Raw genomic sequence first — 23,308 nt, 5'->3', positions numbered from 1 at the left:
AATTGTCCAACATGTGAACATATGAATAAACTTTAACGTAAGAATTAAGTTTGAAATTAATGAAAGAAGACAAAATTGAGTAAAGCGAAGACGGACATAATTATAAAACCCCCCCCCCCCCCCCTAACATAGAAATAGTTAATTTGAGATGACACGGTTAGAAAGAAAAAAAATAGAAAGAATAAAGTAGAGAAAATAAAGTAAGAAAGAGAAAAAAGTTTTCGAAATGACTCAACTATGAGAACTTTCCGAAATGGAAAAATGACTCAACTATGAGAGAACGGAGGGAGTAATTGGTAAAGTGAGATAGAAGAAAAAAAGTAGTTGAAATAGTGTAGCAGATGGTTAGGCCCATAAATAAAAAAAAGTAAAAGAGAATGAGAAAAAGGAAATTTAGTCTATTTCTATGGGACGGAAGGAGTATAACTTAAAATATACTCTGTTCGTTTCCTAAAATAGGAACTTTGGTGACAACACGAGTTTTAATACTCCCCTTCCTTGGGCAGCACGATAATTTATGCAACTTAATTTTGTCTATGAAGTGGAGAGAGTGAATATAGTAGAGATAAAGGTGTTTTTATTTTTAATAATGAGTCATCTTGGTTGGGACAAAACAAAAAGAAAAATTGATCTTTAGTGGGACGGAGGGAGTATTAAATTGGTAAAGTATAAGAGGGAAAGAGAAAAATAATTGAAGAAGTGTTGGTAAAAAATTAGACACACTTTATTAGAAGTAAAAAGGTTAAAAATTAGAATGTGAATCAATTTTTTGGAACCTACTAAAATAGCAAAATGAGATTATTAATGGGATAAAGGGAGTACAAAATCAATTGAGTAATGCACGGAGATTGTTCATGTTTCTCTGTCATCAATGAAATGATGTTTTACTATTTATTAATTAGATTGGAGTAAAATAATTTAAATGTTATTGTTGTTTGATTATACAAACAATTATCTAAAACGATTGATTACGTTTATAGAGTTGCAAAGATCGGGATACATATGGTAAATTCAAAAAAGGGACTTAATTGATACCATCATATAAATTTCAGAATTTTTATGATAGAGTTTATAAAATCATTGAAGGGAATATATTCAGTCTTTCAACTTTTTAGTACCATCTAGTGTAACGGTTTAAATAGGTAAAAGTAAGGTGATATTAGTTCTTTTTTAAAAAATGAAATTCAACTTAATTAGAAAACTTGCAAAAAAAGAATACAAAGATTCTTTTCCAATTATACACAAACAAAATTTTAGGTAACGTCCAAAATCAATGGAAAAAAGGCATAAATAAATAAGGTGATATTAGTACTTTTACAAAAATAAAATTCAACTTGATTAGACAACTTGCAAAAAAATAAAGATTCTTTTCGAATTAAGTGAAGGAAGACAAATAAGCATCACAAAAAATCTACAGCTTTGTGATATAAAAATAATACTCTCAACTATTTTTCATCCAATCACGCATGGTTCTCCAATAACAACATATAAACAAAAGTTGACGAAAGACTTGCGTTTAAAACCAATCAAAACGACAAAATTATAAAGTGATGGTTGATTAATTTATGATGCAAAAAATATATAGTACATGATAAAATTAAAGATAATTCGTGTTCATTATATACTATCTATTCCATAGTAATTGAGTCATTTTTTCATTTTAATACGTTGCATAGTAGTGGAGTTGTTTCCATTTTTAATAAAAGTTAACATATTTTACATGTGCATGATCAGCCACCTGAGGCATGGCCGTGTGTGCCGTTGCCTCCGACCTTTTGCACGTGGTGCTTTTCATTGAACATACTCCCTCCATCCACGAAAAATAGGACACATTGTGAATGACACGGGTTTTATTGTGGAATTGATAAAAATGACAAATGTGGGGTCCATATTATTATTAAGAGAAAAAAGAAAGAGAGTAGTGTTAGTGAAATGTGGGGTGGGGTCCATATAATTAGGAGTAAAGGAGAAGGGTAAATGACAAATGTGCTCTATTTTTCGTGGACAAAAAAAAATGATAAATGTGTTCTATTTTTCGTGGACGGATGAAGTATTTTACACCCACTATATAATGATTTGTTTTTTCCCGGAAATTACTTGAGTACTAACTGATGATAGAAATTTTTCAATAAGTGCAAAATACAAAATAAAATACATGTGGCCAAGTCATAGGTTAAATAAACATATGCGATAAATTCATGATTTGTCATATCATGTTATGATTTATTATAAATTTCACTCCACATTTGGATTAATAATTGTTACAATCAACTAGTTATTGATGATGATACACAATTTAATTGGTTCGTTAGATGTCCTTCGGGAGCTAAGCTTTTAATTCAAGGATTTGAGTCACCCAATATGTAGGATGTAGCTGTCAAATAGTGTATAACGGCTAGTGACACTTACCAAGTAATTGGTAATAGTCTTACATTATCTAGGAACATTAAATAGTTGGTAGTTCCTAGAGTGAAGGGAGATGGTTTCTATGACTGTATTACCCTATAAAATGGGGCTCTTGTATCCTCCGAAAACACAACAAAAAAAATTACAATCAAATTTCCTTTTCCTTACAACTTTTTCCACCATGGTTTATTCTCTTAGCAATGCCTCTTTCGATTACCATCTTTAAGATGGTATCTGAGCTAAGAGTAGCGTGGTATGCACTGGTGGATCCAATTCATAACAAAGGGGGACGGTGGTACCCCAAAAACTCTAAATAGCCTAGTGGTAATCTGCTCAACTTTCATAGTATCCATACGAGATCGAATTCTAGAGGCACAACTGTTGCTATTTTATCTTCATTAAATGCCGCTATATTCAACCCCTCTTCATGCGCTATATTCTATCGTCATTATTTGTTTATAATTTCTAATTACAATCTAATGTTAAATGTTGGTTACAAATATATTAGTTTATTTGCACGCTGTTTTGTCTTAACTAACTATTACTGTCTCAATTTTAGGTTTGATTACAAATAATAATTTATTATTTAAATTAGAATAAATTCTTAGTTATATATCTAAGAGCCTCTATCTCAATTAGTGAAAATTTTAAAGTAAAATAAAACAATAATATAATTTTATGCACAACAAAATGAGTCACTAGAAAATAAATAATGGAAATTATAGAAGAGGTTAAATTGAATTTTAAATCTTTATGTCGGTGAAATTATTTATCGCACCCCAATATGAAATTCCTAGATCCGCCACTGGTGGTATGTGTGAATTAAAACTAAAAGCAAATAATTTAAATTTAAAGTATTTATAAACATTAACTGGATTAGGAAACTTAATTTATTATCTATTTTCGCATAATAATGTAAAATTTAAGATAAAATTATGTAAAGATATGGAGTAGTAGAAAAGTAGGATAATTAACTCAAGTGATTGGGTATTGACAGAAGAGTTTATGTTGAAAGCCCATTTCTACTTCCGAGGCCCGTTTTGAGCCAGTTGAATTTGACCAATTTCTTTCTATCATGAGGTCCAGTGCTTCCAGCGTGTTTAAAGCCCATTTCTACTTCCAAGGCCCATTTAAAGGCTTAGTTTTACAATACCACTTGTTCCGTTCCATAGTAATAGAATCATTTTCTCATTTTGGTACGTTCCATAGTAATAGAGTCATTTCCTTTATTAGTAAAAGTCAACACATTTTTCCATGTCTACTTTAGTCTCTTACTTTATTTTCTCTTCATCTCTCTACCTTTTTCATTTTCCACTTTATTCTCCCTTTTACTTAACTCATCTAACAAAATTTTTCTTAATCTTCATGCTGAAAAATAAACGTCTCTATTACTATGGAACGGAAGGAGTATCAATTTGGGAAACCATAACTTTAACAATTTAGCCACAGAGATTTCAAATTCAAAAGCAGAATAAGAAATTATGAATTCAGATGAATCACTCATTTATTTGGAATCGAGGTTAGTCCTTTGTTGTGTTATTTAATCTATGATCCTCACATTTGATGACAGGTAAAAGCATATGACTGATATCTTGTTTTGGGTGATTCTACTTTTTTCTATGTGACTATTGGGAAAGTTGAATCATGGTTAGTCCTTTCTTGTTTTGGTATAAGTTAATTAATTTGATTAATTGATATGGATAATTTTTTGAAATTGGATTTGTTTTAGTGAATTTGTTGTTTGAGGTTTTATATTGTACTATTTTGTATTTTGATTATGTTATATGCTGTTAGAATAAAGAGAATTGGTAATTGAAGGAAACAATAAGGCTACAATTAGAGTTTATTCAAGAAATAAAGCAATCAATCAAGAATATTTTGGGATATTATTTTAACTAATTTGTTTTGGTTGAAAATCATTGAAAAAACTCAAAGCTGACATTTGCAAAGTGTGGATATGGATTTAAAGTGCAAGAAACTAAGTATAAAAACACAAACATTCATTTCCAGAAGAAACAAATACACAACAAACATAAAGTTTACAAATGAAAACATGAAACTGAAATAAAGTGAGAGTACATTGATACAATACACAAAAAAAGAGATTGAGAAAAACAATCCAAATTACTATAACTTGGAAAGATCACCATTCACCAGCTATGAGTTTGACCTTGATTGGACGATAAAGCGCCTGGTTTCACCGCTGAAAAAAATAAGGATGTTATAAATCCAAAAATCAAATCTTGATTCTAATATGTTAAAAGTAACATGAAGATAAAAAGTTCAGAGTAAAATTTTTAACCAAAAACATTACTTAAGCGCTATAAATCAGGTTGATATTACCTGCATTTCAGCATTCCTGCTTTGTTTCCATTTGGATACAAAAACAACAATCTTGACGTAGAACCAATCTCCAACATCATCAAACAAGTTGAAGAATGCAATTCTCCATGATTTCTTCAGTATGAATAAGCCAATAATTCCCCAAAATCCAAAGATAAAACCAAATCCCATTGATATGCCAACTTCTTGTATAAATGAGAAGTTGTTGTCGTCTTTCTCATTCGTGTTATCCACCGGATTAGTGGTGGGTGGCCTCAAGCTATCTCCGGGGCACTTTGGCAGAGGGTTGCCACATAGCCCATCATTATTGGCATAAACTGAGGCATTGAAGCTCTGAAGTTGAGTACCTGTTGGAATTTTTCCGGACAACTTGTTGTTTGACAAATCAAGAACACCAAGACTGTGTAATTCTACCATACTAGCCGGTATCTTGCCAGACAGCTGGTTATGAGACAGATCAAGAGAATCTAGCATCTCCATTTTGCCAATATCTGAAATTATATGTCCCACCAAACTATTTCTTGATAGATTGAGGGAATATAATCCTTTCATATCAGAAAATGACTTGGGAATGTTTCCAGTCAATCTATTGCTTGATAAATCAATAAGTTTGAGAAGCTTGATATTTCCCGAGTACTCATATTCCTTACCTTTCCATTGAAAGGATGAATATCCATTGCGGTTGCGGTCAATATTAGGTAAAACATGTCCGTAGCTTGACATGCCGACAATTATATTTGGACCACGAGGAGTGTGAAAATCCCCTAAGGCTACATTCTCCACAGTAGACAAGGTACGAAAGTTGTAGCAATCAGGTATTATCCAAGATAGATTGTTTATTGACAAATCCAGAACTCGAATATATAAAAGATTGCATATCTCGGGAGGAATCCTGCCATGCAATTTATTTCCATGAAAGTTTAGAAATTGCAATCTATGCAACTCGCCAATCCAAGCGGGGATCTCTTCTCCTGTTAACTTGTTTCCTTCAACATCAATTAATATCAACATATGGCAATCTCTCAAACTGTCAGGAAATTCACCAGATAAATTATTACCATGCATTTGGAGTATCTGGAGCTCAAGTAAAGCGCCTAAAGAGAGAGGAATTTCACCAGAAAAACTGTTGTTAGCCAAATAAAGGATGCGCAAGTTGGGCATTTTCTCCCAACAGTTGGGAACCTCTCCAGCCAACTGATTATTTGAGAGGTCAAGGTACATAATGTATGCAAATTCAACGTGGAGAGCTTTGCAAATTGAACCAGAGAACATATTTCCACTCAATAAAATATTAAAAGCATGGACAGGAAATGATGGTATATGACCTGACAATTGATTGCTACTAAGATCCATATGGTGGATTGAGGTGGATGAGAGATTTGGAACTGTGCCACTTATTTGATTGTCGGAGAGATATAAGTGTTCTAATGAAGAAGACAAATTCCACAGCACCCTTGCGGCTTCATCTCTTATATTGGCATCACTGAGATCAAGGGATGTCAAATTCCTTTGCGATCGTATCCATTTTGGAAAATACGGACCCACATTGCACCCGGCTAGAGATATACTAGTCAACTGAAAAGGAGGACTCCAATCAGGGGCAATATCCAAGTTCAATAATGGATTGTAGGATAAATCCAGTTTAGATAACTTGTGAAGCTTTATGAAGTGGGATTCAGAGACTAAACCTTCGAAAGAGTTATGAGAAAGATCTAGAATTTGAAGCTCGGAGAGTTGGCCAATATTTAGAGGAATGGAGCCGGTAAAGTTATTACCGGAAAGGACCAGTTCACTCATTGAAGGAAATGCTCTTGGGTCTGGGATTGATCCACTGAGATTATTATAAGACAAGTCCAGTGATCGTAGGTTGGTAAGGTTCCCTAACTGGGGAGGAATGGCCCCGGAAAAGTGACAACCCTGAAGAGACAATTCTTGTAACTGATTCATGGAACAAATGAATTCTGGGATTGGAATGCCTCCGAAATCATTCCCGCTGAGGTCAAGAAGATTTAAGTAATGCAACTTGAGCAATGAGGATCCGATATTACCTCTTAACTCTTTATCGTTAAGGTAGAGGTTGATGACATGGCTTGTGGTGTTGCTGCACTCAACACCAGCCCATTCGCAGCATTCATCGCCTTGCCATGACGAGAGATAGCGGCCATACTCATCGATAAGGCCATTCTTGAAGCTTAGAAGAGCTTCTCTCTCCCTTTCAATGCATCTTGTTTCTGCATCTCCTGAAACAAACACACATAAAAGAAGAAGCAGAAGATATTTGATTTCTATTGTTTTATCCGAAATCATACTCTCTTTAGTCTTTACTGATGTATGGAAGTGTATTGTATTTGTGGGATACTCCATTGTATCAACTCCAACGCTCTTAAATAGAGGTAAACAGAATGTTGATAATCATTGATAACTATCACCACTTTTCCAATTAAGAAAAGACTAATTCATGATATGAGAACGTAAAAATTGGGTTGAAATAATGCGCCCAATAGAACTAACTTAACGCAAGAATTGCGTTCAAAATCAAGAAAAATAACATGTAGTATAACCACTAAAAATGCTACTCTATTATTTTGTTATTTGATTAAATAATTACCAGTATATATAATTTAAAAGTTTATCTCAGTTGGTGGTTTAGTCAATTTCATCTTTAATATTTAATCGTCGTTTCAATTTTATTATATTTAATTAAGTACTATTTTAATGAAAAATGAGACTATTTTATGTAGAAAGAAAAACTTACTGAACATTAAATAGACTAATTTTGGATACGGACAAAAATAATAAAAATGGACTATTTTTAGGGACAAACAAACTTTATACTAAATTTCCTAGATAACTGAATTTCTAAATTTCCCGCCCGCCGCGAGCCGCGAGCCCGAGCCCGCGCCCGACACCTCGTCAGTTTGACGCGGTAAGCCAACATGGCTAACACGTGACAGTCCACGTCATGGACGAATCTAGAAGCTTCTAGATTCAGACTCTCAGCTCTGTAACGTTTTGTAACGCTTCGTAACCGACGACCGTTACGGTGTGCCATTGATGACAGCCATCAAGGCTAGGTTGACCCCTGCAGTGGACTGAGCCTATAAATAGGCTAGTCATTCTAGCATTCTCTACACCAGAAACTAGAATACACTCTGCATCATACACTCTCTTCTCCCTCTGCATTGTTCTTCTGTCGAAGCTCTGCCCTCTCCTCCATCCAGTTCGCCGGAGCTCTGCTAATAGCGGTGCTGCTTCACCAGAGACGTAGCCGTTTTATCTTTGGGGACGAAACGCCAATCCGAAGAGCACTACCGGGGCGTATCTCGTCTTGCGGAAAGAGGACTCCTCGACTCGGCTTTTTCCAGTTTATTAGTTTCAATTTTTTCGTTGTAATTTTCGTTTCAGTTCTTCTTGTATTCTTTCTTGTAATCTCTAAATCTCCAACAATCGCAAGACGAGATATAACTTGCTTTTGAAGGAATTTGGACAAAACTGAACTAAATCTTTCGAAACTATAATCACCTTTGCTGGAGATGTCGACTGAATCCAACACCGCGCTTCCACCACTCCGGCCACCACCGCCGCCATCATTTCCTCCACCATGGCATCCACCACGATGATGCCAACTCCGGGACTCTATCCATCTTCATCAACAACCCCTTGGGTGTATACTAATACCTAGGGGCTCAGTGGTGGATCCACCTCGAGTGGGTCGGTTGGTTCCACTTTTAGTGGTTCCTTCGGATCCTTTAATGGATCGAGTGTTGGGGCCTTCGGGTCTCACACGAATGCGGGGACCATCGAGTCTCACGCGACTGCTGGGGCCTTTGGGTCTCATGCGAGTGTTGGAACCTTCGGGTTCAACACGGGCTTTGGCTCCTTCGGGACCAATGCGACCATGGCGGGCTCTACGCCCAACATTCATGGTGGGGGCTCTATGCCCAACCATGTTGTTGGCTCCTTCGGGGGCAACGGAATTGGTTCATTCCAAGGACCAAGTGCGGCACCTTTGGCACCTAGAATGATGCCACCCGCCGAGAAGCCACCTAAATTTGGAGGAGCTGACTTCAAGAGGTGGTATCAAAAGATGTTGTTCTATTTGACAACATTGGGAATCGCCAACTTCCTCACGGAGAACGAGCCGCCGTGCCAAGTGATCAAGAGACAAGTGTTGAGGTCATGGCGGACTATGAAGCATGGCGCAAAGGAGATTATCTTTGTAAAAATTTTATTCTAAATGCATTAGATGATAGTTTGTACAATATATACTCTCTTGTAACCACATCAAAAGAGATGTGGGAAAGCCTAGAAAAGAAGTATAGTGTAGACAATGCTGCCGGTACGGAACATGTTGTAGTATCCAAGTTCATGGACTACAAAATGGTCGACTCTAGACCGGTCATGGAACAAGTTCAAGAGTTCCAAATGATCATCCACGGACTCGTGGCTGAAGGGATGAATTTGCCCGACAACTTTGTGCGGTGCATACTCATTGAGAAGCTTTCTCCTAGTTGGAAGGACTTCAAGCACTATCTCAAGCACAAGCGAAAGAAGATGAGTCTTGAAGACTTGATCGCGAAGCTGCGCATTGAAGCGGATGTGCGCAAGATCGACCTTAAGGCTAAGGGCTTTAGCCCACTTGACGCCAAAGCCAACTTGTTGGAGCGGGGCGGACCCTCCAACAAACGCCCCCGCCCAAATCAGAAAGACAAAGGAAAGCAGCCTGCAAAGAAATTTGAAGGCGAGTGCTACAAGTGTGGCAAAGTTGGCCACTTTGCCAAAGACTGCCGCAGCAAGAAGAAGAAGCCGGCAGCCCACGTCGTTGAGAAGGAGTTCAAGGACTGGAATGAAGATGACCTCGTTGCCGTGGTCACTGAAGAAGTCAACATAGTTGACAACAAGGGCGGCTGGTGCATCGACACCGGCGCTACTGCTCATGTTTGCTCCGATAGGAGCAAGTTTGCCTCCTAATTCACACGGATGTATGTGATTTAAGGATGGTGCAAACTAGAGGTGGTAAAAAGTACTTTATCACTTTTATAGATGATTGCACAAGATATTGCTACATCTATCTTTTAAGAAGTAAAAATGAAGCAATTGAAGCGTTCAAAAATTATAAGAACGAGGTTGAGAATCAACTTGGTTGTAAAATCAAAGCAATTCGAAGTGATAGAGGAGGCGAGTATGTAGCCCCGTTTGAGGAGTTATGCAACGCAAGTGGTATAATTCATCAAACAACTGCTCCATACTCACCACAATCTAATGGTGTAGCGGAACGCAAAAATCGAACTCTAAAAGAGATGATGAATGCGTTACTACTAAGTTCAGGATTACCCCAGAACATGTGGGGGGAGGCTATTTTGACAGCCAACTATATCCTAAACAAAATTCCACTCAAAGGAAAAAACATCACTCCTTATGAATTGTGGAAAGGTAGGAAACCATCCTACAAATACCTCAAAGTGTGGGGGTGTTTGGCCAAGGTGATGGTTCCCCCGCCCAAAGAAGTTACAATTGGCCCTAAAATAGTCGATTGTATCTTCATTGGATATGCACTTAACAGTAGTGCATATAGATTTGTTGTTCACAAGTCTGAAATATCGACTATTACAGTAGGAACAACAATCGAGTCAAGGAATGCCGTATTTCTCGAAAATACATTTTCCTGCAAGGACGAAGAAGAAGTCCCAAACAATTCTGAGACAAGAATTGAAGATGAGGCCACTAGTTCTAAAACAGTGGATGAAGTCACTAGTTCTAAATCCGCGGATGAAGAGCCTAAATCGCGCAAGCGAGTGAGGCCTGATCCTAGTGATACGGCACTAAGACGTGGTAGTAGGGTCAGAACACCAAAAACATTTGGTCCTGACTACATTGCTTTTATGTTGGATGAAGAGCCAACGTCAATAAAAGTAGCCTTCGATGGCCCAGACGGGTTACATTGGAGAGAAGCTGTTCAAAGCGAAATTGATTCAATTTTGCTAAACCACACTTGGGTGCTGGTTGATTTTCCCGAAGGTGCCAAACCTTTAGGGTGCAAATGGGTGCTTAAAAGAAAATTTAAGGCCGATGGAACAGTGGATAAGTATAAAGCCCGATTGGTAGTAAAGGGTTTTAAACAAAAGGAAGGACATGACTTCTTCGATACCTATTCACCTGTAACGAGGATTACATCTATCCGAGTGCTTCTCGCGATTGCTGCATTGCACAATCTTGAGATTCATCAAATGGATGTCAAGACTGCGTTTCTAAATGGTGAACTAGAGGATGAAATCTATATGGAACAACCCGAAGGGTTTGTAGTGCCCGGACAAGAGAAGAAGGTATGCAAACTGGTTAAGTCCCTCTGTGGATTAAAACAAGCGCCGTTGCAATGACACTTGAAGTTTGATAATGTGATGTTATCAAATGGGTTTAAAATCAACGAGTGTGACAAATGTGTCTATATTAAGAGCACTAATAATGGGTACGTTATAGTGTGTCTCTACGTTGATGACATGTTAATCATGGGGAGTACCACTCAAGTGATTAACGAGACAAAAGCCATGTTAAAGAGAAACTTTGACATGAAAGACATGGGTCTAGCGGTGCTGCTTCACCAGAGACGTAGCCGTTTTATCTTTGGGGATGAAACGCCAATCCGAAGAGCACTACCGGGGCGTATCTCGTCTTGCGGAAAGAGGACTCCTCGACTCGGCTTTTTCCAGTTTATTAGTTTCGATTTTTTCGTTGTAATTTTCGTTTCAGTTCTTCTTGTATTCCTTCTTGTAATCTCTAAATCTCCAACAATATGATTATTGGGAAAGTATAAATATACGGGTGATGGTGTTTGGTTTGCTAAATAAAATAGTATCTAGACACATTTTCATGAACCAAACATACTACATATATAATTCGGGATACAATCTTGCAAACAGAACACCCAATATGTATACAAGTAAATTTTTTTGAAACAAATACACACCAACATAAGTTTACAAATGAAAGTAAAAAAACTGAAAACATAGTAAAAATTACACAGAGAAGAAAAGAAGTCCATATTACAGTAACATAGAAAGATCACAAGCCTTGACATTATGCGCCTTGACAATATTTTATAAGTACATGAAATATAGTTACCTGTGTAATTCAGCTTTGTCTCCATTTGGATACAAATACAGCAATCCTGACGTAGAACCAATCTCCAGCAGTATTGAATAAGTTGAAGAATGCAATTCTCCATGATTTCTTCAGTATGAATGAACCAATGACTCCCCAAAATCCAAAGATAAAACCAAAGCCCATTGATATGCCAACTTCTTGCGTAAATGAGAAGATGCTGCCATTTTTCTCATTCATGTTTTCCCTCGGATTAGTGGTGGATGGCCTCAAGCTACCTCCACGGCACTTTGGCAGAGGGTCGCTGCATAGTCCATTCCCAGCATAAGAAGATGCATTGAAGCTCTGAAGTTGAGTACTCGTTGGAACTTTCCCAGACAAACTGTTGTTCGACAAATCAAGAAAACTGAGTGTGTTTATCTTTGCTAAACTTGTAGGTATCTTGCCAGAGAGCTGGTTCTGAGAGAGATCAAGAGACTCTAGCACCTCCATATTACCAATATCTGGATTTATATATCCTGTTAAACTATTTCTTGATAGATTTAAGGAAATCAATCCCCTCATAGTGGAGAATGATTTGGGAATGTTCCCTACCAATCTATTGCTTGAAAAATTAATGAGTTTGAGAAGCCTCACATTATCCCCATACTTGGATTCCTTACCTTTCCATTGAAATGATGAATATCCATATGATTAATATTATCATCAATACTGAATAGTGGAACAAAAACATAGTCATAAAAAATTGGATCAGGATCTATGATATCCTTACTAGATAAGACAGTAAAATTATTGAAGCAATCGGGTATTGTCCAAGACAGATTGTTTTTCAATACTTCCAAAATTTGAATGTTAGTAAGATGGCATATCTCGAGAGGAATCCTGCCATGCAATTTATTTCCACGGAGGTTCAGAATTCGCATTTCATACAGCTGTCCAATCCAAGTGGGGATCTCTCCTGTTAACTTGTTCCCTCCAACATCAATGATTCTCAATCTAATGCAACGACTCAAATTGAAAGGCAATTCACCAGATAAATTGTTACCATGCATTTGTAGTGCTAATAAGCCTTCTAAATTGCCGAAAGAAGGAGGAATTTCACCTGAAAAATTGTTGTTAGCCAAGTTGAGGTATCCCAACCACGGCCTTTTCTCCCAACAGTTGGGAACCTCACCTTCCAACTGATTATTTGAAAGGTCAAGGTATTCAAGATCAGGGTTGGAGGTATTGCAAATTAATGAAATTGAACCAGATAACCTATTTCCACTCAATAGAATCCGGTAACCCATAAATAATGGCATTGGCCCTGAGAATTGGTTGAAACGAAGATCAATTATAGAAATGGAGGTGGATGAAAGATTCGGAATGGTACCACTTATTTGATTATAGGAGAGATCTAAGTCTTCTATAGAAGACTTATTCCACAACCAACTCGGGTCTACATCTCTTATGTTGGCATTACTGAGATAAAGGGATGACAAATTCCATTGAGTTTGGATCCATTTTGGAAAAAATGAGCCCACATTGCACCCGGCTAAAGATAAACTCTTCAACTGAAAAGGGGGACTCCAATCCGGGGCAATATCCAAGATCAATGAGTTGTAGGACAAATCTAGTGACTCTAACTTATCAAGCTTGATGAAGGTGGATTGAGATATCAAACCTTCCAAAGAGTTAGAAGAAAGATCTAAAACTCGAAGCTTATGGAGTTGGCCTATACTTAGAGGAATTAAACCTTCAAACGAATTAAAAGAAATATCTAGAACTTGAAGTTTGGATAATTGGCCAATACTTAAAGGAATGGAGCCTGAGAATTTATTCCATTGAAGGTTTAGTTCTTTCAATAAAGGAAATACTCTCAAGTCTGGCATCGGTCCATTGAGATGATTATCAGACAAGTCCAGCATTTCGAGTGATTCCAATGCAGAGTGTAGTATAAAAAGAGAGGCAGAACTCAATGAGTTGACTGATAGATGAAGCGAGCGTAGGTTGGTAAGGTTCCCTAACTGAGGGGGAATGATCCCTGAAAAGTTAGAATATCCTAAATACAAGTACTGTAATCGTTTCATGGAACCAATGAATTCTGGAATTGGAATGCCTCCAAAATCAATCGCACTGAGGTCAAGATAATTTAAATGACGCAACCCAACCAATGAAGATCCAATCTTACCCGTCAACATCGTATCGATAAGTTGGAGCGCGATGACATGGCCAGTGGTGTTGCTGCACTCAACACCACGCCATTTGCAGCATTCGTCTCTTTGCCACGACGAGAGATCACCTTCATCATCGATGAGGCCATTCTTGAAGGTTAGAAGAGCTTCTCTCTCATTCACTATGCATCTCACTTTTGCATCTCCTGAAACAAATAAACAGGAAAGAACAACAACAACAACAAATTTAATTGCTTTTAAATTTTTTTGAAAATCATAATCTCTTAATTTACTGATGTATGGAAGTGAAATGTATTTGTGCGGTTCTCGGTTGTCTCCAGTGTAACGATTTAAAGAGAAAAAGTAGATGATAGCAATTTAAAATGATTTAACTTGCTTAGAGTCTAACTAGAAAGTCAAGACTTGAAGCTAACGTTTAACTTATTATTTATAATTTCAAATAATACTATGAAATTTACTGAAGATAATTAAAAATAAGATAACATAGAAATCAGATTGTGGTTTTGTAATCCCTCCGACATCCCATAAAAATACAATATCTTGAAATGATGCGTGTTTTAATGCGTAATTGATAAAGTAAGAGATTAAAAAAATATAAAATATAATGAAAATTGCGTTAGTCGATTGTAAAGTATATTATTATAAATGTTTAGGAGCAATTTAAAAGTTTCCTTATCGAGAAGTAGTTTAATTTTAAGGAACAATCCAAAATAATAATGGTAGAATATTATTATGGGACATAGAGAGCATTATAACCAAAAAAATTTTCAAGGGAGTGGTCTTCTAGGCACGTGAACCCATTATACACGCAAGAAAAAATGATGCGTATAATTGATACTCCCTCATCCCCATTTTCTGTCCATTTTGTATTCTGACATGAGTTTTAAAAAATGTAAGTTAAAATGAGTTGAAAAAGTCAGTGAAATACGAGTCTCAATTTTGTACTAATTGGTTTTATTATAAAATGTGATTGAAATGAGTTAATAGAATATGAGGTTTACTTATTATTTATAATAAAAAAAATAAAAGTGGACAATAAATAAGAGACAAACGAGACAAAAGGAGATAATACTCCCCCCGTCCCTGATTAATTGTCACTTTTTGACTGGACACGAGTTTTCAGAAATGTAAAGAAAAGTTAGTTGAAAAAGTTGGTGAAATGTGACACCCATTTTTTTATATTGGTTTTATAATAAAATGTGAGTGACCTGAGTTAGTGGAATGTGAGACCTACTTACTATTTATGGTAAAAATGAAATGTGACAATTATTAAGGGATGGACAAAAATAGAAAAGAGTGAAAATTAATCGGAGACAGAGGGAGTAAATGGGAGACGAAAGTAGTATTTAATAAACGGCATACCCAAGTTTTCAGCTTTTCCAACATATAAACAAAATATTGTGTTCAAGTTCAATGAAAAATAAGAGATGTAGTAAAGCGAAGGATGACTAAACTATAATCGCTAATATTTACTCCCTCGGTCCTGGATAAGATGATACATTTTTTGGCCGGTACAAGATTTTATGAGTTATTGATTACTGTATTTAATTGGAAAGAGAAAGCATGTGTGTAAGTATTAAAATAGAGAGAGAAAGAAAGATGAATAATTTAATAGGGGTGGGAAAAAATGGTTGGATGTATTAATTGGAGAGAGAAAATTATCAAATAAGGAAATATGTCATCTTATTTGAGACAAATTAAAAAGGAAAACGTGTCTTCTTAAACGGGACAGAGTGAGTACATAATAAATTGGAAGAAATTTCATGGTAATTATGGAGTAGATATTTCTCACCAATCGCGCATGAATTTTCAACATACAAACAAAATCTAACGTAAGAATTGCGTTCAAAATCAATGAAAAAAGACAAAAAGTAAAAAGCGAATTAGTTGACTAAATTATAATCACTTAAAATAGAGTATATAATAAACCGAAAGATAATTCATGATGATTATATATTTATATGCAGCAATATTATTTCACTAATTTTTTCTAATTATTTTTCATCATAGAAGATAGATAACACAAATCATAGAAGAGCATACTTTCAGAAACTCTATATTAGATATACACGAATTATGGAGTACTATTTAGAGAAAATATATACTCGTAGTGGTGGTCCGGCAACGAACTCGCTGTGACCAACGAGTACGTTTGGGGCCGACTCGAAGTGGTGACCCATGGAGTGGTGGTCAGGCAAAGAATTTGTCGTGGCCAACGTGGCAGTGACCAACGACAACTCGGACTGGTGGTTCACGGAGTGATGGCCTAGCAAAGAACCACCCGTGACCAAGGAGAACGTTGATCTTTAAAGGAGGGTATAATGTTACGTCTAAAATATGAAAAAAGACCCATGAATTATGTCGTTGGCTGGAATTTCATCATTTAACATTTAATCAATAACATATATAATGATAATTCTAGATGAAAAGTCCTCCATGAGGAATTTCAATTAGGTAAAGTGATCAAATAATGAACTGAATTATATTGCATCCAACTACATATATTTTGTATATAAATTGACATCCCAATAACTAAATATTTGTTGGACCGATTTGTTGAAGCCCATGCATATGCTTTTATAGATCTCACATTAAATTAAATTTGTTGGACTGATTTAGCTATATAAATCAACAGCCCAATAACGTAATATTTTGTTCTTTTTTAATTTGGAATTTAATTTTGTAAAAGAGAGCTGAATCGAATTGAATTTCTAGATCAGGCCCCGCACCTGCTTACAAATGACGTGGAGTCGATGAATTTTCGATCATATTCAATAAATTTTAATTCTATGAATACTTTTGAAATCAAGGTTAATTAGTGTAATTTGTTTGACTTAGAATATAAAGACACAAACATTCATTTATAGATGCAACATACACAAATAAAAGTAAAATACAATGAAAACAAAGTGAAACTACATTCACCTAATTCACAAGAGAAAATAGATGAATTATTATTTCCAAATTACAACAAATTAGAAAGATCATCGATTAGGAGCTTGCTCAACTTGATTCAACGCTAAACTCCTTAGCTTCACCGCTGAGAAAAATGTGAATGTTATAATTCTCAAAAATGGAATCTTGATTGTAACATTCTAAATGCAATGTGAATTTAACCAATTCAAGTAAATGTTATTTTCAAAAATTAACCTAAATAAAGGTATTAAAGCGAATAAATGTAGTAAATATTACCAGTATTTTTAGCTTCATCTCCATTTGGATACAAACACAGCAACCCTTACGTAGAACCAATCTCCAACAGCATCAAACATGTTGAAGAATGCAATTCTCCATGATTTCTTCCATATGAATGAACCTATAACTCCCTAAAATCCAAAGATAAAACCAAAGCCCATTGATATGCCAACTTCTTGAATAAACGAGAAGATGTTGTTGTCTTTCTCATTCATGTTTTCCTCCGGATTAGTGGTGGATGGCCTCAAGCGATCTTCGGGGCATTTTTGCAAAGGGTCCCCGCAGAGTCCATCATTACCAGCATAATCAGATGCACTAAAAGTCTGAAGTTGAGTACCAGTTGGAATTTTTCCAGACAAATGGTTGTTCGACAGATTAAGAACACCAATGTTGTATATTTCTGCCAAACTTTTTGGTATATGGCCAGAGAGTTGGTTGTGAGATAGATCAAGAGAATCTAGCATCTTCATTTTTCCAATATCTGGAATTATATATCCTGTCAAACTATTTCTTGATAGATTCAAGGATATTAATCCCCGCATAGTGGAAAATGATTTGGGAATGTTTCCGGTTAATCCATTGCTTGAAAAATCAACGAGTTTGAGAAGACTGAGATTTTTCCAATACTTGGATTCCTTACCTTTCCATGTAAATGATGCATATTCATATTGCTTATATGCATTTCTACTTAATGTTGAAGCAAAAAGAAAATCGTAGAGATTTGTACGCAAGTTTTCCTGACTAGCCAAGATAGTAAATTTGTCGAAGCAATCAGGTATTATCCAAGACAAGTTGTTCATTGACAAATCCAAAACTTGAATAGAAGTAAGATTGCATATCTGGAGAGGAATACTGCCATTCAATTTATTTCCACGAAGGTTTAGAATTTTGATTTCATCCAACTGCCCAATCCAAGTGGGGATCTCTCCTGTTAACTTGTTCTCTCCGACATCAATGATATTCAATTTTTGGCAAAGTCTCAAATTGTTAGGCAACCCACCAGATAAATTATTACCATGCAATTGTAGTCCTCGAAGGTACGATAAACCTCCCAACGAGCTAGGAATTTCACCTGAAAAACTGTTGTTAGCCAAATTGAGGGAGTACAACAACGGCATTTTCCCCCAACAGTTGGGAATCTCTCCCACCAATTGGTTATTAGAGAGGAAAAAGGTGTTCATGTGTAAGAAGGTTCGAGACTTGCAAATGGATGAAATTGAACCAGAGAACATATTTCCACTCAACTGAATCTCCATAGAATCGGCAGGAAATAATGGTACAGGACCTGAGAATTGATTGTAACTAAGATCCAAATACCAGATGGAGGTGAATGCAAGATTCGGAACCGTACCACTTATTTGATTGTCGGAGAGAGACAAGCTCCGTAATAAAGAAGACGTCGTCCACAACCAACTTGGGGCTTCATCTGTAATATTGGCACCACTGAGATCAAGGGATGACATATTTCTCTGAGTTCGAATCCAGTTTGGAAAACGTGGGCCCACATTGCACCTGGCTAAAGATATATCACTCAATTGAAAAGGAGGGATCCAGTCAGATGCAATATCCAAGATCAATGATGGATTGAAGGATAAATATAGCTTCTCTAACTTATCAAGCTTGATGAAGTGGGATTCAGAGACTAAACCTTCCAAAGAGTTGTAAGAAAGATATAGATTTCGAAGCTTGGACAGTTGGCCAATACTCTCAGGAATGGAGCCGGTAAAGATATTTCCGATAAGGTCCAAATTTGTCAGTGAAGGAAACACACTCACATCTGGCATCGACCCATTGAGTTTACTATTAGACAAGTCCAGTGTTTCGAGTGATTCCAATGTGGAATGAAGAATAAAAGCAGATATGGAAGTCAAAGAGTTTGACGAGAGGTCAAGTGAGAGTAGGTTGGTAAGGTTCCCTAACTGAGGAGGAATGCTCCCCAAAAAGTTAGAAGTTCTAAGAAACAAGTGTTGTAATTGTTTCATGGAACCAATGAATCCCGGGATTTGAATGCCTCTAAAGTCATTCCCACTAAGATCAAGTGTGCGTAGTTTGGTAAGGTTCCCTAACTGAAGAGGGATGGACCCAAAATTATTCAGACTAAGGTCGAGTGAGAGTAGGTTGGTAAGGTTTCCTAAGTGAGAAGGAATGGTCCCAGAAAAATTACAACTCTTAAGATATAAGTGTTGTAATTGTTTCATGGAACCAACGAATTTTGGGATTGGAATGCCGCCAAAGTCATTCCCACTGATGTCAAGATGATTTAAATGATGCAACTCAAGCAATGAAGAACGAACCTCGCCTTGCAATCCACAAAAATCACATTTGAGGGCGATGACATGGCCAGTGTTGTTGCTGCACTCAACACCATGCCATTCACAGCATTCGTCGCTTTGCCATGATGAAAGAATACCACCTTCATCGATGAGGCCATTCTTGAAGCTTAAAAGAGCTTCTCTCTCACTCTCTACGCATCTCACTTCTGCATTTCCTGAAAAAAGTACACATGAAAGAACAACAAGAAGAAATTTGATTGCTATTCTTTTATCAGAAAACATACTCTCTTTTTTTATGTAAGGAAGTGAACTGACTGTGGGATGTGTAATGGTTTAAATAGGCAAAAACCCTAAAATACCTAAAATGAATTCCAATTAGACGACTTGGAAGTCGACTTGAAAGACAAAATTAGAAAATGAATCGTGACTAATTTATATTAACATAGAAAATAATACGTGGTTTTAAATGCCGAAAGACTTTTCAAACATATAATTAAACAGAATTTAAGGTAAGAAATACGTTCAAAATCAACGAAAAAAAAAACTTGAAAATGGCTAAATTATAACCATTAAAAATCTACATAATAATTTGAAAGATAATTCGCGATGACTATGCACACAATACTTTTAAACAATTGTACTCTATTTTCCAATATATAAACAAAATATAACGTAAGAACTGCGTTTAAAATCTATGAAAAAGGACAAAATAGGAAGGCAAAGTTGACTAAATTATTATCACTAAAAATATACTCCATAATAAATGGAAGGATAATACATGAAGATTTATGTACAAAGATATTTCTCAGCAATGCCAATAACGATGAATTTAACTGCATGAAGATTGTATGGCCATGCCATGTTCCATAAACAAATATAGAAATATCATAGCGATGATTGGGTATAAATTTATTACTCCCTCCGTCCCGCTTAAGATGACACGTTTTCCTTTTTAGTTTGTCCCAACTAAGATGGCACATTTCCTTTTTTGATAACTTTCTCTCTCCAATTAATACACTCAACCACTTTTTCTCACTCCTATTAAAATATTCATCTTTCTTTATCTCTCTACTTTAATACTTACACCCACCTTCTCTCTCTCAAATTAAACACTTTAACCAATAACTCCTAAAACCCCGTGCCGGCTAAGCAATGTGTCATCTTAGCCGTGACGGAGGGAGTACATTAGAAATTTCTAAAAGTTGTATACTCTAATATTGGATTAATTAATTAAACAATCAATTAGTAAATGACGAAAAAGCGCTGTTCAATTAGCTAGACACTCCTCTTTAAAATGCAACCAATAATTTAGATTTTTGAGTCAACCAATGCGTTTGGAATGTGATATATGGGGTTTGAATTCTATCTAACAAATAGTAATCCAAAAATTGAAAATAAAAATAAATCTTAAAATAATTAAAAAAAAAAAATGTGTATTTTTATAAGCCGATCCTTCGCAGCCAGGTGACGTGTGTCTGTCACAGGCTGCCACTGAATTGTGGTTTTTGCCAAGTTTTTTTTTTTTCAAAGCCCATTTTAAATTAAAAGTCCCAATATTAGGCCCATTTGAAGCCCAGTTATATTTATCATCCTCCGTTTCTTACCACTACGTACTGGGGCAATGATTAATTACTAACTCATCATTTAATTGCTAAATACAACTAATTTAAAGTCATAGAATTTTAGAAAGCGTGTGGTCTACAATTTTCCACGTGTAATTTTCATTTTTATTAATTAAATCGAAAAAGATAAAAAAAAAACTCCAAATTAGGGTTTTGGATGAAAAATGTCAATATAGTGTTTCGAAAATGTCAACACAATGTTTTGAGAATGTCAACACAATGCTTTTAGAATGTTAACTCATTGCTTATATTGATATTTTACATGTATTATATTGACATATTTTATATAGTATATTGACATTTCTGATGTACGAAAAAATTAAAAATTTTCGAAATATTTTTCAAGTTTTGACGTCGGAACATATGCATGTAGTATATCGTTAGAATCCTTACAAAATTACCCCTTTAATTTGATATATGTTATATGAATTTAAAGTTTTGGGATTTCTTTTAAAAGTTAGTTATAACTAATTTTGTAGTTAATCGACATTAATACCCCTATTTAATACCCCTATTGATATTTGTTGGAATTAATCATATGGCCTTATTGACGTTTTTTTTTATCGTATTGACATTTCGGGCTTGATGATCTAGGCCTTTAGTTTGAATATCTAATGACTATTATTTAGTTGTAGTTAGCAATTATGTATTGCGTTAGAAAATAACACTCTAACTAATGACTATTATTTAGTTGTAGTTAGCAATTATGTATTGCGTTAGAAAATAACACTCCCCCTACGTACTATTACTGAAGACCTTTCACCTTTATTTTACGAATATAATTTTTGGGAGCAATTATTATTTTTACTTTTTGGATCTAGATCCACAATTTGGATGATTTTGTTTCATAGATAAAAAATTCTTAAATTTTCAAATTCAAAAGCAGAATAAGCAATCCGAATTTAGAAGAATCTCACACTTTTTCACAATTGCGCTTTGATTTTTGTAATCAAGGTTAGTCCATGTTTTGGTATAAGTTTAAATGCACTATGTTTTGGTCGAAGTTAATTTATTTAATTATTGCTAAGGACAAAAGTGCTCCATAAGAAATTTGAATATTCTGTGTCTCTTTTCCCAGCTCATATGCATTCTCTAGTGTGAGGTCTTGAGAAATAGATTCAAATTTTCAGCTACGTAAATTATTAGTGTAATCTTGCATTTGCTTTTGGAAAACTCCAGATTGAGATCTTGATTGAAATATATCTTGTATGTTCATGTATCGGTACATACACCGCCGATGTGATTCACAGAAAAATTGTACATAATTTATATTCATTTTCAAATGTTAGGTGATTGATGAAAATTTAACTTCATTTTATGATTTATATATATGTTAGTACAATTTTTAAACACTTCTCCCTCCGTCCCAGTTTAGGTGTGTGATTTAGTTATGACACGAATTTTAAGAAATTGTTGGAGTGTGTGATAATTGAAGTGAGGTAGTGGTTGTTGGACTGTGTAATAATTGAAGTGAGATAGTGGAAAGTGGGACCCTTTTGACTTTTTGTATGTTCAGGATTTGTTTTGTTTTATTTTTATGAAATTAAAGGCATTTGAGTGTAAATTTCGAGGTTAAATTTTATGTCCGAATATGATAAATTCTAAATATGACTCTTAAAGTGGAATGGGCGGAAATGACAAAACATGACTCTTAAAGTGGGACGGAGGGATTACATATTAGTACTTGATTGTTACACGTTTGAAACATAGATAAACTCTGCCTTGGTTTTATTCTATGCATCAAATGAGTTCACCTTAATATATAATCCAAGCAGGCGAAGAGTGTGTTCATTCTTCACCACTCTGGGCTCATCTTGGGGTATGTTACACTCATATTATTAGGAGTTGAGTCATAAGGATAGGCACGCGGAGTAGTGATATAGGGCAATCACTACTTAAATGCATAATTAAGAACACGAATTTAGTTCACTATATGAGCGATTTAGTTCACTGTAAAGGCGTTCCAGTTCACAACATGAATTTGAAAACACGGTTAACCAAAATGCCAGTATAGTGAACTAAATATCTCACGGAGTGAATACTTCGCTATAAATTATAGTGAACTAAATCGCTCTTATAGTGAACTAAATTCGTGTTTTCTAGATATGCATTTAAAATTACATCTCCCTTGGCATGCATATTTTAAATGTTGTTTATTTATTTGTACAAAATATCAAAAACTCTATATTAGACCTAG

At 35.5% G+C, this 23,308-nt stretch overlaps 3 protein-coding genes across 3 annotated transcripts; all 3 read right to left on the bottom strand.

The window, feature by feature from the left end:
* Positions 1–4,734: 4,734 nt before the first annotated feature.
* Positions 4,735–7,062, bottom strand: LOC148929703 (receptor-like protein EIX2). Its single transcript, XM_089056995.1, has 2 exons — positions 5,516–7,062; positions 4,735–5,455 (listed from the first exon to the last, which is right to left on the bottom strand). The coding sequence occupies exons 1-2, from the start codon at positions 7,054–7,056 to the stop codon at positions 4,735–4,737; spliced, it is 2,262 nt and encodes a 753-aa protein (XP_088913121.1). The 5' UTR covers positions 7,057–7,062.
* Positions 7,063–11,877: 4,815 nt separating this feature from the next.
* LOC148929702 (receptor-like protein EIX2) lies at positions 11,878–12,339 on the bottom strand. Its single transcript, XM_089056994.1, has one exon. The coding sequence runs from the start codon at positions 12,337–12,339 to the stop codon at positions 11,878–11,880; it is 462 nt and encodes a 153-aa protein (XP_088913120.1).
* Positions 12,340–16,950: 4,611 nt separating this feature from the next.
* Positions 16,951–19,771, bottom strand: LOC148929701 (receptor-like protein EIX2). The gene is made up of 3 exons (XM_089056993.1): positions 18,568–19,771; positions 17,214–18,288; positions 16,951–17,061 (listed from the first exon to the last, which is right to left on the bottom strand). Exons 1-2 carry the CDS (start codon positions 19,769–19,771, stop codon positions 17,348–17,350), a joined length of 2,145 nt encoding a protein of 714 aa, XP_088913119.1. The 3' UTR covers positions 16,951–17,061; positions 17,214–17,347.
* Between the last annotated feature and the right edge of the window lie 3,537 nt (positions 19,772–23,308).

Source organism: Salvia hispanica, chromosome 4 (genome assembly GCF_029641045.1).
Source record: "Salvia hispanica isolate PSC_SH4W2 chromosome 4, Shi_PSC_v1, whole genome shotgun sequence".
Classification (NCBI taxonomy): Eukaryota; Viridiplantae; Streptophyta; class Magnoliopsida; order Lamiales; family Lamiaceae; genus Salvia; species Salvia hispanica.
The sequence above is the reverse complement of the archived record's forward strand: the minus strand, read 5'-3'. Positions and strand labels throughout refer to the sequence as shown.